Genomic DNA, 16,772 nt, shown 5'->3' with positions numbered 1-16,772 from the left:
GATGAAAACTTCGACAGAAAAACAATTTTGACAAAGTAATTATCTCGAAGGTTTCATAATAATTAACCTGTTTTACCCAATCGGAGAAGACTTATGTCAGCATTAGTTTGCACTAAGCAGCTGGTTTTCTGACTGATATAAAAATGTGTGTAGTACTGATTTAATCGACAATTGTGACAACACAAGAGACTATTTCCAGGAAATAAGATTATCAAGTGAGTAAACTATAATACAAGCAGTTGTCTCTGTTGTAGGTTGAGCTAGTCCCCGTCATAAAGCCCCATTTAACAATATCCTCTCAAGTTTATCAGGGAAGAGCTCCTTGCATTTTTTTAACGTGAATGCTTTTAGGTTTTATAACACGTTTACCATTTGAGACACCTAGAAAAATGTATTTTAAAAGGCAGTTGCTGTATTTCATCTATGTTTTATCCAGGGCGGAAGTTCTTGCATTTCAGCATGCCTCAGCATTTCTACGATTATACATAACACATTTAGCATTTCTCGTTGGCACCGCGACCACTTTTTGGGGCAAAAATTGCGGGGTTTAGAAATACACTAAGATTTGAAATCTGTAGGAAATTATAACACATGATGCTAGAAGAGAAAAAGTTGAGTAAGTTGAGTCTGTCATCATTATTTGTTGTCATTAGTTATTGTCTTTACCTGTTTATTTGGTTCCAGTCTTCTTCTAGATGTTTAAATTTTACTGTAATCTTTTTAACCGTCAATTCTGAAGATGTATGTTGTTTTGCTGAAACGTCAAGTCTTTAAAATCTTAGGTTTTAATTGCAACATGCGTTGTTTCATCATGTTTGTTACCACAGTTGGTGTTTTAATTTTTACTGAAGTTGAAATGGCCGAAGAATAAGAGTTTTTATGACTCTTGTTGTTTTATTCTGGCTAAACCCAGGTGTTGTTTTATTAAAATTTTAACTAGTGCTTTAAATAGGTTCAATTGCTTGGATAAACGATAAACCATTACGTGAAAAGTAAAATTCAGGAAAGCGGTACTATTTGCAAAAAAAATTTACTAAGAGGGGATATTTTAATTTGTTTTTAGCTCAGGTGTACGGTCCACTGGCGGTGCGTCGTTTCACCAAGATTCGTTCTTAATATCCTGGATTAAAAATGTTTGGATCAAAGGCATTCTTGACGGCGCTTGTTTTGCTGCAAGTTGTTCAGTTTTCCGAAGGGAAAACTTGGTGGAAGCGCTATGCTGGCTATTGCAATGCAGCATCTAGAAACTGTGGTGCTGGGTGTAACGTTGATTCGGATTGCCCAGGTGGTGCGTGTTGGGCAGACATGGACGACTGAAGCACATCAGGCTATTGCAATGCGGCATCTAGCAACTGTGGTGCCGGATGCAATATACAAAGTGATTGTCCAGGTGGCGATTGCTGGGCCAACCATGACGACTGCGGCACATCGTCAGGATATTGTAATGCAGCATCTAGCAACTGTGGTGCCGGGTGTAGCACTGACGGGGAGTGTCCAGGTGGTGCGTGTTGGGCCAACCATGACGACTGTGGCACATCATCAGGATATTGTAATGCAGCGTCTAGCAACTGTGGTGCCGGGTGTAGCAATGACGGGGAGTGTCCAGGTGGTGCGTGTTGGGCAAACCATGACGACTGCGGCACAACATCAGGCTATTGTAATGCAGCATCTAGCAACTGTGGTGCCGGGTGTAATACAGCAAATGATTGTCCGGGTGGTGATTGCTGGGAAAACATGGACGACTGCGGCGGCACCCCCACAGGAGATCACATTGTCGGAACATACCTCGGGATGTTGCCGGGAGGAATATCTGCTCCTCCACTGTCGTCTGTACCGAGCGAGGTGAATTACATGTTACTGGGTTTTGCTGAAGATCCATCACAAACGGGCAATTTTGATGCATTTTCTATGTGGGTAAGCATGGGTATTACCTACGATAGCATCACTAGCGACAAAGCGGCGAATCCAGGCAGAAAGTATATGATCTCCATTGGTGGATCAGCAGACAGTGGAGGAACGTTTGGTATTGCCGGCGGCATGAGCGTCTCCCAGTGGGTAGACAATGCAGATAATTCCATTTCCAGTATAGTTAACAGTTATAATGCGGATGGCGTCGATATCCAGGTCAGTATTTTTTAGTCATTTTGTTCATTTTTGATTACACAGTCACCCTGCCGGTAGAGCCTTTCTTTTGCTTGCATGTTCGAGTTTTCCCTTCTCGTGAGACTCTTGATGAGCGGCACTCGCGGCAACCAACCCAGGCTTAATAATCGTACGCTTGCCACAGCGGGCTCATTTACGAACATGGGTTTATCAATAAACGGATACTCGCACTCCAAAAAAAAAAACAGTTTAACGAGTCAACCTGCTCGTATGTACTCCACACGAATAAACAGGCTTTTTGTTGTTTAGAAACCATGATTCTTGCTCAAATAAAGCTACTCTTGACTGTAGTTGAACAAGGTAACCTGCTCGTGATTACTGACGTAAAAAGGACCACACTAGCACCCAAATTCGGCAAGGAACTAAGTGTCAAGGAAAACTTGCTCGTAGTAAGGAGTTTTAAGTTTGTCTTTTCTATCTTAGTTTGAAGGCGGAACATCAGACCCCGATTTCTCCACGGCAATCCCACAACTTGCACAACGTTTGAAAGCCCGAGGCTTTCTAGTTTCAGTCGGACCTTTCTACGGTGGAACATGGAATGACTACATCAGCCTGCCGTTGAACGACGTCGACTATGTATTTTGTCAGTTCTATGCCAAAAACTTGCAGTCAGTGGATAGCGTGGTGAGCGACATAACAAGTGCGGCAAACGATCTGGGTAGTTGGAGCAAGCTTATCGCCGGGTTTAACTCCAACAACAGAAACCCTAACCCCTCCACATCATTGCAAGCCGTCTATCAACTCAAAAGCTCTCTCAAGGGAACATTCACATGGACTGCTGAAGATTCTCAGTCTAACTCGCCTCCATATTGCATTGAGAAAAACTCCGCAAACATTTTGAACAACAACCAGCAGCCTGGGTCATGTAATTGGTAAAGAAACAGTGAATCCACGCGGCTTTGCAAAAGAGATGGCACATGAATCAAAACATTTATTTGGACACGCTTAGAGTTAAAGCGCGGTAGTTTTAGGGGTTAGGGTTAGAGTTAAGGTTAGGGTTAGGGCTGGGTTGTCATTTGCAAACACGCTAAGAATTCCATTTAGCGAACGTTATTTCATTTGCTTATTAATAATGATTTATTGCTTTGTTTATTGGACCCCCGAGGCCAGTATATTTCGGCTAGTTCGGTTTATGCCGCGGTCCAGGCACAAAAACAAATATAAAATTTCAAAAATCAGCAAGCACATACAAAATTTTAAAACAAAACCAAAAACATAAGTTTTTCAGTTTTATTCTCTCATGAGTACTGGTTCTTCTCGTATACATTTGGCCTTTCCCTTCTACAGTCAGCTGTGAAAAGAGAATATGTTGTTACTGAGTTATTTTGCTTTTGCTGATAAAAATATGAAAAAGCCAATGTAGAGATCATTTATTCTATACTCTTAACTTCTGCAAACAGTAAACAACTCGTTGATATTTACTCGGCGTAAAACTATTTCTCAAGTCATAACTGTAGTAGGTTTAAACCTTCAAGGTGTAATCAGCCTGTGCATGTGAGAAGCCGTTATCCACCTGTGTAACTTATTATTTCAAAGCAAGCTTAGTTTCCACTAACAATCTTTCAAGAATGATTGCTGTATCCTGAAATCTGACTCGTTCAATTCTATGTTATTTGTATTGCTTGGCTAGATCAGGCTTAAAATCATGCTCTTGTGAAATTTTCTTTGGTTATCTCTTGTCTTACACGCGGTGTAGTCTCGGATTAAACCTCTACCTCGGAGCAAAGTTCTGTGTACACTATTTGTTGTGTCAGGGGTGTAAAAAGATCTGAGGGTTGTCCAATACTCAGACAAATTTCTGGAAGGCATTGTAATGTTTTGTGTTTTCTTCACATTACAATCCTATACAAAAGCACAACAATAAGGAACGAAGCAACAATGCATAAATTTGCCGGAGTATTGGTCAGGAAAATTTAAGAGATCCCGACCTTCCCGGAGCCAGCCAGTGCTCCTCCAGGATAAAGACCTTTTCAAGATAACTTTTTAGAGGTTTTCTCCCTTTAGTCATTTGTGAAAGCAAAACCTGTTTTCATACCCCCCCCCCCCTCCCTTTTTCTGATATTTTTTCAATTCTTTGTTATATTACGCTTTTGTTACAATTTTGTTATGTTTTTGGCCCAGGGGAAACCCGAACCAAAAATTGATCGAGCTTAATCGAACCTAATCGGTCGGATTGTTGTTCGATTGGTTCGGTAATCGAACATAATCGAACTGGAACTTTTCGGTGAGTTCGACTACTAAACTCAATCAACGCGACTAGTTCTATTTAATGTTCGGTATAAAGACAAAACGCATCCAGTTTCAATTGAATATGAAAGATCTTCCTCTACCGTTTATGTAAAGCGGTTTCAAAACAAAAATATTTCAATTAAACCAAAATGAACTAAAAACTTTATTGTTAAATTAAAGTGATTCGAAATCGATAAATTCAAAATTGATACCCGGCTGTGAAACGTGACTGGACTGCAGTAAAACCTTAAAGCATACACAAGTAAAGTTTGTCTTGATAATATATTCGTGCGTAATAACAGGCAGTGCTTAACGACGGTAACGGATATAAGACTTATACTTCAACTTTGTCGGTCAATGGCTAAAGCACAGGCACCAGTTCAGGTTGCAAATCGGTTCAAGTTTTTGTCAGTTATCTTTAGAGCTGGACCCCTATCTACCCTTTTCTTCTAGCAATTAACCATCTTCTCCAGAATTATTAATTTCACTTGTTCAACCGGTGACGTAAACATTACATTTCTCCTTACCTCTAGTTGGAAACATAACATCAACAAACACACAAACAAAAGAAATATAGTCTTACCTTACTAATGAGAGAAAACTGAGAGGTATGCAGCAAAATGAATACTAGTAGGTCCAATAAGACTGACATTCTGTAAAACGTCCCGACCTAGTGTAAAGTTCTCTGAACATCAATTAAATTTAATCCTAGATGTTCTTGAACGTTCTTAATTAAAACTGTATAACGTGAGTTCAACAAACAATGTCCGTAGCCACATTTCTTAAATCGGTCTCCTGCGAAGTTTGGGCACACGCGCAGACCTCCTCAGTGTGGGTTTAGCTTGAGCACTTGTACTTGAGTTGGTGTCCACCTATACTGGGTCTGTATTTGAGTTGGTGTCAACTACACTGGGTCTGCACTTGAGTTAGTGTCGACTTACACTGGATCTACACTTGAGTTGGTGTCAACTGATCCTGGGTCTGCACAGGAGTTGATGTCAACCGATACTGGGTGTGCACTGTTGTTGGTGTCAACTGATACTGGCTCTGCACTCGAGTTGATGTCAACTGATACTGGGTCTGCACTTGTGTTGGTGTCAGGTGATACTGGGTCTGCACTTGAGTTGGTGTCAGGTGATGCTGGGTCTGCACTTAAGTTGGTGTCAGGTGATGCTGGGTCTGCACTTGAGTTGGTGTCAACTGATACTGGGTCTGCACTTAAGTTGGTGTCAACTGATCTTGGGTCTGCACACGAGTTGGTGTCAACTGAAACTGGGTCTGCAATTGAGCTGGTGTCAGGTGATACTGGGTCTGCACTTGAGTTGGTGTCAGGTGATACTGGGTCTGCACTTGAGTTGGTGTCAGCTGATACTGGGTCTGCGTAGTCTTGGTCAAGCTTCTCGAAGTGGGAAGAATTACGAGTCACCTTCCGATCACCTCCTTCAGCTTTCAGCGCTGACTGTGTTCAGTTGGTTGTTTTTGCCAACACAATACCTCCTGCTGGTTTCAAAACTGTTTCGCATGGATAAGCAACAGGGTAGGGCAGGGCTGGTCTTCCAAAGAGGGCAGTGGCAGGAACAACACCAGTAGTAGAATGAGGAGTTGCTCGATAGTTTCGTAGGGACTGGTACATCTGTTGTCTCCCGTTACAAGTGCGGATCGGACCACCTTCTCAAATGTTTTCATGAAGCGTTCCTCTTCGCCATTTGCTTTTGGCCATGGAGGAGTAATTTTACAGAATTTTCAAACCAAGAATTCGTGACATTAAAGGGAGGACCGTTTTCAGACTTGACAACTTGAGGCACACCATAAGCGGCAAATATGCGAACTAACTTAGGAAGGACTGCTTTCGCAGAAGTCGAGTGCACAATCTCAACTTAATGAATCTTGAGTAATCATCAATCAATACTAGAACATAACATGCTTCTTTACAAAAGTCAATGCTCACAAGGTTGCCAAGGACCATCAGGTGAGGGGACATCCTCAACGGTTCCCAGGAGGGTTTTGGTGTAGCAATCTGACACGTAAATCACTTCTTTACGACTTGGTCAACAGCGCGCAGCATCTGTCTTTGGAAACCAGACTTTGAATCCCAACAAACTACGGGTCTTGATCATGACTAAGCCTTGATAACCCTCATGAGCCAGTTCAATGACACGTTTTTGATAAGAGCACCAGGAATAGCAATTCAAACCCCAGTAGACTGACATCCACGAACAGAATAGTTTTCATCTGAGGATCAAAGTAAGCAATGAGTTCATCAGAGGTGAGGTTGCACTTCAGCTGATCTTGTGCCTTTTGGTGACCTCTTGCCTCTTTAACTTGACCCCTTTGTGAAGTCACGCAAGGAAGCACCGAGGTCTGAATGATTACGGATAAAACGCGAGACATAGTTCGTCGTGCCAAGAAGGCTTCTGACATCACTTACAGATCGGTTCGGCTTGTTTGATTGCTTCCTAAAGACCATTCCTAAGAACTCAATTTGAGGCATGTAGAACTGGCATTTGTGTTTGCGAAGAGTGCGATTCAGCTCTTGGAAGCGAGTCCGCACTGCATGGATAGGAGGGCCTCGTCATGTTCCTGAACATTCACTCTAAAGATTATGACATCATCGCTAATGTTCTTAACAATTTGGAATGTCACTAATGGCAGAGACGATTACATTCTGGAACTTTAAAGCAGCGGCGTTGATGCCTGAACGAAGCCACTTGTACCTGAATAAGCGGAGTAGAGAATTTCGTAATGTGCCTCGAGTCAGGGTGCAACAGCAACTGATGATAGCCCTGATTTAGATCTAATTTGCTAAACACAAGTAGCACCATTCAGATCATGTATCTTTTCATCAAGGGTAGGCAGCATCTCACTCTCTGGAGATAGCGTTGTTTGCCTCTCGCATGTTCACGCACAAACGAACACTTCCAGGTTGCTTTGGCTCAGGGACTAAGACAACAGGAGACACCCAGGGGTATGGAGCAACAGCAGGATCAATTATATCCTGTTGAGGCAAGGACTCTACACAAGCCTTTAGGCGTTTGTGTTCATCAAAAGGAATTTTTGGATGTTTTTGATGAACAAGACTAACGTTTCCATCAATATACAGCTTACCTTCAACATTCCTCATTTTTTCCAAGCTAGAACAGTGAACAGACTAGGGTACCGCTCGAATACGCTTTCCTCCACTGACACAGCATTGCATTTGCAATCTAAAGTATCCCTAACTCTGTAGCTGTGGTGTATCCCTGAGGAGAAGTTTCACTCTCCACCACAAGAAATTCAGCGTCAAATTTACTACGCGGGGCGTACAAATTGAAGGCTTATTAGACACTGAACACCTTGTCTGCGTTAGAACTAACAACGTTCACACTGGCCCCAGAGTCTACCAAGAACTTGCTAAAGACACCGTTCACTTTCGGAAAGAGATAAATGGAGCACCGGCCTTGAGGCGGGGACTTCTAACCTGAATATATAGTCGTCATTAGAGCTTGACAAGGTCCTAACATTCGGCTTCCACTAGGTTTTGCTTTTTCCTTGGGATTACGTCGTCCCCGGGTCTGCTTTTCTTTTCGGGTCACGTGACTTTTGCGATTAGCGTTTCTCATTTTGACCATATTAATGACAGGCGTTGCCCTTGAGATTTCGCGCAGGACAGCAAGTCTTCGAGTCGTGTGGCCAAATTCCACCGTATTGAAGCAGTTTGTTAGCTTTAAGCCAAGTGGCTAGCTCAGTGTTGATCATTGTTACGGGATCATAGCTCTTCGGGGCTGCAAAACTGATATTGGCCTCATTCGCATACATTAGAGCAGTTCCGTTTTTAAGACATTTTGGCAAGTCCTTTGTGTAGAATACGGTGGAATTTGAGGCCCTCAACAGCCGTTCCCCTAACTTAACTTCTGCGACGGTAGAGTTATTGCTGTCACGGTTTTGAAGCTTCTAAAAGCCTCCAAGGTTTTCCTTTCGTTTTTAACCGAAGCATCCAAGTTCTCGGTAAAGTATTTTCTTTTTACGGCTCTTATTAAATTATCTACATCGTTTCTGCTTTTTTTAAAATTTTAGCCAGGTAGTTGGGTTAGCACGCAACGTAATACGTCATAGGTAATCCAAGGGGAATTTTCTCTTTCATTGTGATGGATACTGGGGTCTAATTTGGTTTCATCGGGAACCAGGATATCCATTTCCTTATGCGATTCATATGCATGATTAAGAGAAACCCTTAGCTCATCAGCGCGTCCCAGAAGGCTATTAACATTTAGACAGGCCATTACCAGATCCAAGCCCGCTTCTAGAGAGAAAAAGGTCTTACCTGTAGGTAAGTTTTACTGCAGCTATCATGAATTATGGAACTTGCAGGAATCCGCGGGCATCCAGGTGGCGGATACCTTGTCCCTGTCTGAATACATGACTTAATAGGGAAGGCCGCTTTTTTTCTGTTTGTTCTTATAAATTACAATGTCTGGTCTGTTGGCTATTATCTCACGATCTGTCTGTAGTGTCTGTACTGGCGTATCCCACATACAAGATTGTGATGTTGCGATTGTGTTTTTCTGTTACTAGTGTTTGGGTCGTTTTGGGGTCATGCTCGTACCATTTCCCTTTTGGGTTTAGTTTAGCTTTTTGCAGATGTTTCAGTGCAGGTATGTGGCGGCTTTGTTGTGACTGATTAGGTATTCAATTTTTCCCAGCTCAGGGCACCCTGCCACAATATGGTCAATGGTTTCCTGGAATTGATCACAAATACTGCACATTTGGGTCTGTACCATTTTTAGGATTGTGCTGCGATAGTAGCTGGTCTTGATGGCCTGGTCTTTTCAGCCAGCAATGATAAAGCCCTGTCATTTGATGATCTACAGCTTTCCTATTTACTCTTTTTGGGTATTCGTGCGTTTGTTATCTTCGGAATCCCATAATTGTTTCAATTGATGTTGGGCATGGCCTTTTGCTTTTTGGTTAACTTTTCTGGCATAGACTGTTGAAGCTTCTTTCCCACTTTCCAGTGTTTCAGGGAGGTTGAGCTCTCTTCTGAACATGGTAGCCTGACTAGCTACGGATGCGAAGTGGTCCCCGGCAGGGGCGGCAGCCTCGGGTACTTAGGGTGGCATCCGGCACGAGCGGTGGCCTCGGAAACACGATACCAATACAACCCAAAATAATATGGTCGTACCTGGCGATAGCTGTTTCCCTAATATTGTGGCTTCACAAGGTTAATTTTCACTTGGTATTTTTGCTGATCAGGTATTCTTTAGATCCTAATTTCTGCGGTATATTCGTTTGCAGTCCTTTGTAGTTTTGTAAGATTTTGACCTCAACGAGTGCCCAATGCCAACTCCTATCACGTGACGCCACTCGTGTGTAAAATAGTGCGAAAAAGACGATTTAAAGACGATTGTCAAAAATGTCGCGAGAGAGCGATGCGAGAGTTTTAATTAGAAACTGCCATAATCATGAACTGTGTGTTTCTTTTTAAAAAAGCCCTCTGTTCAGAACCTCTGGTATTTTTCTTTTCCCATGCGTGCATCCAACGACACTTCAAGGTGTAGTCACGCATTCAGATACTGTATACATATAAAAGTCTTCCAACAAGGCTTTATCCGGCCAGTGGTTCGCGGTGCTGTTCGATTGGGGGGCCCTGATAACAGGCTTATGTTATTATATTCTTCTCAAAGTATTTGCCGAATCCGTGACAATTAACCTACTAACCCTTTGGACTGGTGGCGATACGGTTTGTTATGACGGTTAATGAGCGGTAAAACAAAATCAAAAGATTTAACCAAGCGTGAACCAGGCAACTATTGATACATTTTTAATTCTTTAGGGTGACTGCTTTGTTCTTATTATATCATTACTGTTTGTGTTTATTTGTTATGGACATGAATTAGTTATTTCGCGCTGTCCGCGTCTTTTAACCTTTTTTCGTGTTTCATTTTGGCGACAAAAAGGAATATGGGACGGGGTTGGAAATTTTCTTTGCTACTGTTGATAGTGGGGATGCTTTGTCAATGTAAGTATTCGCTGACTCAAGTCTGTAAACACTGAACCCAACAAGCCGTTTTATCGTCTTTCTTCTATCTTGTCAGTCATAGGAACAGAGGAATGTCGTCCTTAATTTACCGGTGGTCTGCATTTTACATGAACACAATGTTGTGGGAGGGTTCTATCCGGCGGAAAACACATTCACGGTGCTGGCTGGACAATTACAGTGTGGTTTATTGTCTCTGTTCAAAGACCCAAAGGAGAGATGATCTTGTTCACTGCTAAAAAATTTATTGTTAAGAGGCAATGTGTGGCGTATGGTGTGGAAAAACGAAAGTCATTTATTGTGATCCGTCATACACGGAAGCTGCGTATTAGTTAGTATTGCAAGCTGGAGATCTTTTTTTAAAACTATTTTCGCTTATTGTAGCGATATTATTGGTTATTAGTTAATATAGTGCATCTAAACAACCTATTCTTCTTTTGATATTTATGACTAACAGGTGCGGGTCAACTGTTGACCAGAATTACACGATCAAAGAACAATTCTATATTTATAGTTTGCTGAAGTTATTCAATAATCTACTTTTATATATTGGTTGAATCCGTTTAATTAAATCATAACGACTAGCCTGAGAATACAACCGTCTGTCCACGCTCCTCTTAGCGGCTAGGGAACTTTCCTCAAGAGCTGTATTCGCAGGCTAGCTGACGACCAACAAAGACAAAACACAAAACCGAGCACTTCCATATAAAAAGGGACACTAACATTGATAACTCAAGCTAAAATAACCCTTTTGTTATCTCCGGTGATATTTATCGCTTTTTATTGTAGGCGCAACTTTCAAGAAAACTTCCAAGCGGGCGAAGCCACTGAGGAAACTATCGCACGTTGGACGCTTACCCAAAGGTGGGTCAATGATTCCTCGATTCTCTTACAATTACCTTTCTGCAACCGAGTTGTGGCGGACACTATGGTATTTGTGCTTTAGTTTAGTGACATTATTATCTTAATAGGGCACTGTTATTAAATTAGAAATGTAAATCAAAGATCCTTTCACAACGGAAGCCATAAAGACTAAAGATATTTAGTTAAGGCTAATTTCTTTAAGTTCTGGTAAAGTCCAGTATCGGAAAAATCGCACAAAATTAATTATTATCTTCTTGCTTTATTTCACAAATTCGTTTGAAATCTTCGACTTCTATGCAAGGCATGAACCCGGGATTCATTATGACAGATAAAAGATGATTATAGGTTTAACGAATTTGCAAGATTTCCCGGAGTGCCTTTTAACTGGAATTAAATTCTCTTGAAGCTCAGTTTAATGGAATATGATTTTTAAAGAAATATTTTTTGAAGCAGCCAGGAGAATGTTCAGTCTGTGTAACCAGTTGAATGAAAATTCACAAATATCATGAGCCATCCGATCAGGGTTTATGGTCCTTTATTGACTACGGCTCTTATGTAGTGCTGCTTAGACATTCTTTTTTTTTGGAAAATTCCTTTTAAGATGAGTGTGTTAATTTAGTTATTAAAGTGTCATTATTTATGTTGCAGCTTCTCAACCAAAGAATGAAAATGGACAAAAAAAGAACGCGATGCAAAGCATCATGCAACAACCTTCCCATGACCAAGTTGCCGGTAAGGAAAAGTATTGGTGAATAAAGCTTAAGAGAGACACACTGCTCCTAATTTAAATCTCTTTGGGATTTATATTTCTTCAGAGATAAGTAATGATAAGTAATTTTGGACCTTGGTTGATATTTCTTAGAAAGTTATAACCGTTTCACAAGTTTAGATAAGCGTCAGTTTCGCGAAGTGGTCAGAAAGGGAAAGAGATCTGGAGCCCTTTCTGGCGGGTTTATTCGCCATTTTTTAAAACTGTTGCACCCTCCTCTTCTCACCTTTGCGGTGAATTCTCTTTTCTTTGACTATAAACTATTTAGTTCAGATTTTAATTTCTGCTTTAAGATCTTAAAATTTCTTCGTCCATTTTTCTTTCACAAAAACGTTTCAAAAATCATCCAAAAATTCTAAAGCATTTATTTTGCCAGGGGCTCTCACCAAGAGCCATATCGAATAGATGTATTATTCTATCAAATGACATTTAGTGAGATTTAAAAGGAAAAAGCTAAAATATCGGGAGGAGAAAGCATGGCCATAATGCTTCCTTTATCGGTTTCTTCGTTCTGAAAGACTCATTAAACAAGCTTCGGTTGTATGTTTTTCAGTTGAATTCTGATTGGTTACTAAGTAAACATATTTTTCCCACAGCAATGCAAAATCCCGAGGGTTTACAAGCAAGCGAGACGGACATAATAAATCACCTTCAAAACTATAACAAGCACTACCTCAACAACGAAATGGCAGCTGAGACTGGTAATTAGCACTAAATCTTTAACATGATGACTTCTCGAAGCTAGAACGACGATAATGTTCATGAGGCTAGTCACTCAGTAAAAATTCCAGTTATAATAGACCAATCAGAATCGAAAACGTGAAAAACAAGCAACTTTTGCCATATAAAGAAACTAATAGTTGGTTTTAAAATTCCCGACCTTGTTTGCCTTGACTGGTTAGCACCGCCAATGTTCACCAATTTTAGAAAAGGCTGGAAACGTTCTATTTAAAATAAGTCGCAACATGGCTATATCCAAATTTGTGGGCCAAAATCGTCTCTAAAACAGAAAAGAGCACTTAGCAAAACAAATTTGTTAGCATCAAGCAAAGGCAAAAGGCTTCACTTCTGTTTGGTTTGCGTCGAAAACGCCTTTGTTTAATAATCTCTGTGACAAATCTCGTCAAATTTTGTTGTAACATTAAAACCGAGGATTTTTTTATGTCACTTCTGCAGTTCAGCCTGCAGTTCCTCCTGGCGAAATGTCCCTAGCTCGCAGGAGGAGCTAGGAGAAACGGCTGTATTCGCAGGCTAGTTAAATTATCGATGAGTGTTAGGGTTAGATACATCATGATATGTTCGAAAACTTGAGCACTATGCTTTTGAGCGTCACCCTCAAAATAATAGCATTATACCTTAAATCATGCTCGAAAAGTAGCATTATGCTCGACTGATCTTGGCTATATTTGATACCCTTTTCCATGCCTGCAGACAAAAAATTCACCTTCATATGCCAGAAACACAATATTGCACTGTATCAATCAGTTACAAATTTACAAGAAATAAAAGAAAGATAATGCTTAAAACCACTCAAAATGTCTTCTTTTAATGGAACTCTCCCTCGTTAGGATACTCTCTGATCAGTTTGCAGCACGACATAATGATGCAACGGTGCAACCAGAGCTTGAAAGTGGCAAGGCGAAGCCTTTGAATAAGTTAATTCCTTGCTAAAAGCACGCGAAAGTTAAAAAGTCTCATATTTACATTTAAGGAATTATTAATTTTTCACTATTTTCTTAATTCTCTCTATGCAAAGAAGGCCCATTATGCCGGCATTATGCTCGATGCTTCGACTATAGCATTTTAGTAAAATCCAACTAGTGGTCTATTATCAATGCTGGTCTATTATCAATGCTGTGTTTGAGTCAATAGCCCATTCGGCCTTCGGCCTCATGGGCTACTGACTCAAAGCTCATTCGGGCTCGAAGAATAATTGTTAAATGCCCAAAATTATGCCGGCATAATGTATCTAACCCTGGTGAGTGTTAACTGATTATAGGACACTCCCTAACAGCTCCAATAATAATAAATTCATTTCTACTTGATTTCAGCTCTCCTGGCGGACAATGGCATTGATGATGATTCGGCACTTAAGATCTCCAACATGGCGGCTTTGCCCAATGGATTACCCCATCACGGAGTACAAGTAGCTAACGCCGCCATGAAAGCCAAGATCAGCAGCAGCGTTAAACAAGTTCACGGATCCACTGACCACCAGCAGGCCTCAACTTCACCCGGAGGATACGATCCAAATGCGTACCTTAACGACGCAAACTCATGGCCAGAATACAGTATTCATGATTCTGACTACAGTAACTTCCACGCCGTGGAAATGAACAACATGAACGGTGAAAACACGGATATGCCTCCCATGTACAACAAGCCAAACATGTACGACAAACCAGACGAAAGCCCCGAAATGGGCTTTCAAAACATGGGAAGCGAGGGGGGAGTGGAATATCTGGGAGATCAAAAGTTCCCCCAGGGGAAAGCAGAAGGTGGTGCGATTAATGATGAGGTTAAGGAGGTGGAGGAAGAGGCGTTGCAGAATGAGAAAAGTGAGGAAGATCATCCGCAGGAGAGTTCAGAGGATAAATCGGAGAGTTCCGAAGATAAAGGGGAAAATACAAAGGCTCCAGGTAGTTCGGATGAAATGAAGCCAGCTGACAGCAGCGAAGCTAGTGGAGATAGCAAAGCGCAAGGGGATGGGAAGGCAGAAGCGCAAAACAGCCAACAATTGCAGCAAAAAAAGCCTGAAAATATCCCGCCGGCTCAAATCAAAGATGCCTCCTCACCAAATCAGCAAAATGGACCGCAACCACAAGTAGCACGGCTGCAACAGCAGCAGCAGCAGCAACCACAGCAGGATAAAAGTACTTCTTCAAAGCTGACTTCTGCTGCAGTGGCCCAGGCCGCAGCCGTCTCACTTCCCCCCAAGGCCCTCTCCTCCTTACTAAGCAGATTAAAGGCTGTCGGGATTACAAGAGCCCAAGGTCAAGGTCAAATACAAAAAAACGGAAGTAGTTTCCAAGCTCATATACCTCAGGATATCAACCCGGCAAAGGAGATGACCCAATCAGCAGCCCAACGCCTCAACGTTATGAAGCTGAAGACCAACTGAGTGATCTATTACATCTTTTGCCAAGAAAGATAGAACTAATTTCTCTATCTCAGACGTTAGCGGAGTGGTAACTGATCGGTAACAACAACAGCGCAATGCACACTGCGGATACTAAAGAGGGTTTAACCTGTCGTTTCTAGACAAAGACTCGATTGTTTACGTACACATCTTGACCATAATATAATAATCAGGAAAAGTCACAAACCCTGATAAATTGAGTACGCCATTTGAAATAAGGCTATAGTTTGTAGAGAAGACGATTTGTATATTAAAAACCATCGACCATTTGTAATTGATTAAAAAAGTGTAAGAAGAGAAATAAACTTGTGTGGACTTGTTGATATCCCGCATCAAACCTGTTTTTATTCCAACCTGGCCCTGTCACACCTAATATCAGTTATATTGGCGAAATCAAAAAAAATCACAAAGAAACTCTTAATCAGTTTCAATTGTATAAATTCCCAAGCAATAACTAGTACTATGCAAACATAGGATTGCTCTGGCTACTGCAAGTAACTGGTACCCGGGTGAAAACATTAGGCCCCTGGTTGAAGTGATACCGGCTTTCAGGTTTTCATAGCGAAATTTCAATAACCCTTTCGACAGCTACTGTTTGCCCAGTGACGAATCTTTATTACACCCACATACGCAGCTCACTTCAAAGCCATATCTTACCGCAGTCTGATCTTACCGTATGAACTCGAAAAGCGTTGCGACGCTTATTTTAAAAATATTTTGACTTGTCAGAGTGTGGCACACTTATTCGAGGACGGCGCTTAATTAAAATTTTCACTCTTGATCACATAGTTTTAGACGGAGGAGGCGATATTGGAGAAGTAAATTTCATTGGACTTCAAAATGGCGGCTCGACAACAACGCATCCCCTGGCATTTTATTGACGAAAACGAGTCCTCGACATCGCGGACTTACATCGCACATGGTTATTCGTTTTTGCAGTGTTCAATTTGCTTTAATACCCTTGCTAAATCTTTATAATCAGCTGGCACTGACCAAATTTGGAAGATGCGGGCAATATATTAATCATTAATGTCACGTATAAATCCAGAAGTCAAGGAAATAGCGAAAGAGTTCACAACGATGCGATGACGAAATAGCCGAATTATTGACAAAGGATATTTCTACGCCATACCAGATGGCTTTTCCCTGCGTGTCGAAACGAAAAGTTATCCGTTTTATGAAGAAAAACGGCCGGGTCTCGTCTGGTACAAGTCGCTAGCACACATTGATTATTAGAGACTTTTAGATTCGAAGACGAGAACCAGTACGAGTACGAGATTTGACTTTTAATTAAGTTTTTTCCGGTGTTCTCAATAAATAGGCACCACTGAAAGCTTCATTTTACTTTTTCTTTCAACAGAAAAATAGCACTGTTTTCTTTATTGAAGGAGGTTAGCCCTGTTGCGAACGCACAATTGTAAACCTTCTTACATTTGATAACTTGTTCCCGCCATTCAATACTACACGGCTATCACTTTTTCCCGCCAAAATGACGCTGCTACTAAGAATTTTAGCGAGAATGTCGTAGTTAATAGCGGCGCGGAAACAAGTCATCAAAGTTAAAAGTTTTATCATTTTGCGATAGGTGAACTGTC

The 16,772-nt window shown here is 41.3% G+C and overlaps 2 protein-coding genes across 2 annotated transcripts; both read left to right on the top strand.

The window, feature by feature from the left end:
• The first annotated feature begins 1,087 nt into the window (after nucleotides 1–1,087).
• Nucleotides 1,088–3,849, top strand: LOC140951961 (uncharacterized). The gene is made up of 2 exons (XM_073401346.1): nucleotides 1,088–2,124; nucleotides 2,587–3,849. The coding sequence occupies exons 1-2, from the start codon at nucleotides 1,735–1,737 to the stop codon at nucleotides 3,037–3,039; spliced, it is 843 nt and encodes a 280-aa protein (XP_073257447.1). The 5' UTR covers nucleotides 1,088–1,734; the 3' UTR covers nucleotides 3,040–3,849.
• Nucleotides 3,850–10,247: 6,398 nt separating this feature from the next.
• LOC140951867 (uncharacterized) lies at nucleotides 10,248–15,502 on the top strand. Its single transcript, XM_073401233.1, has 5 exons — nucleotides 10,248–10,387; nucleotides 11,195–11,269; nucleotides 11,918–12,001; nucleotides 12,635–12,739; nucleotides 14,090–15,502. The coding sequence occupies exons 1-5, from the start codon at nucleotides 10,330–10,332 to the stop codon at nucleotides 15,157–15,159; spliced, it is 1,392 nt and encodes a 463-aa protein (XP_073257334.1). The 5' UTR covers nucleotides 10,248–10,329; the 3' UTR covers nucleotides 15,160–15,502.
• The last annotated feature ends 1,270 nt before the right edge of the window (nucleotides 15,503–16,772 follow it).

This window comes from Porites lutea, chromosome 11 (assembly GCF_958299795.1).
Source record: "Porites lutea chromosome 11, jaPorLute2.1, whole genome shotgun sequence".
In the NCBI taxonomy this organism is placed as follows: Eukaryota; Metazoa; Cnidaria; class Anthozoa; order Scleractinia; family Poritidae; genus Porites; species Porites lutea.
The sequence above is the reverse complement of the archived record's forward strand: the minus strand, read 5'-3'. Positions and strand labels throughout refer to the sequence as shown.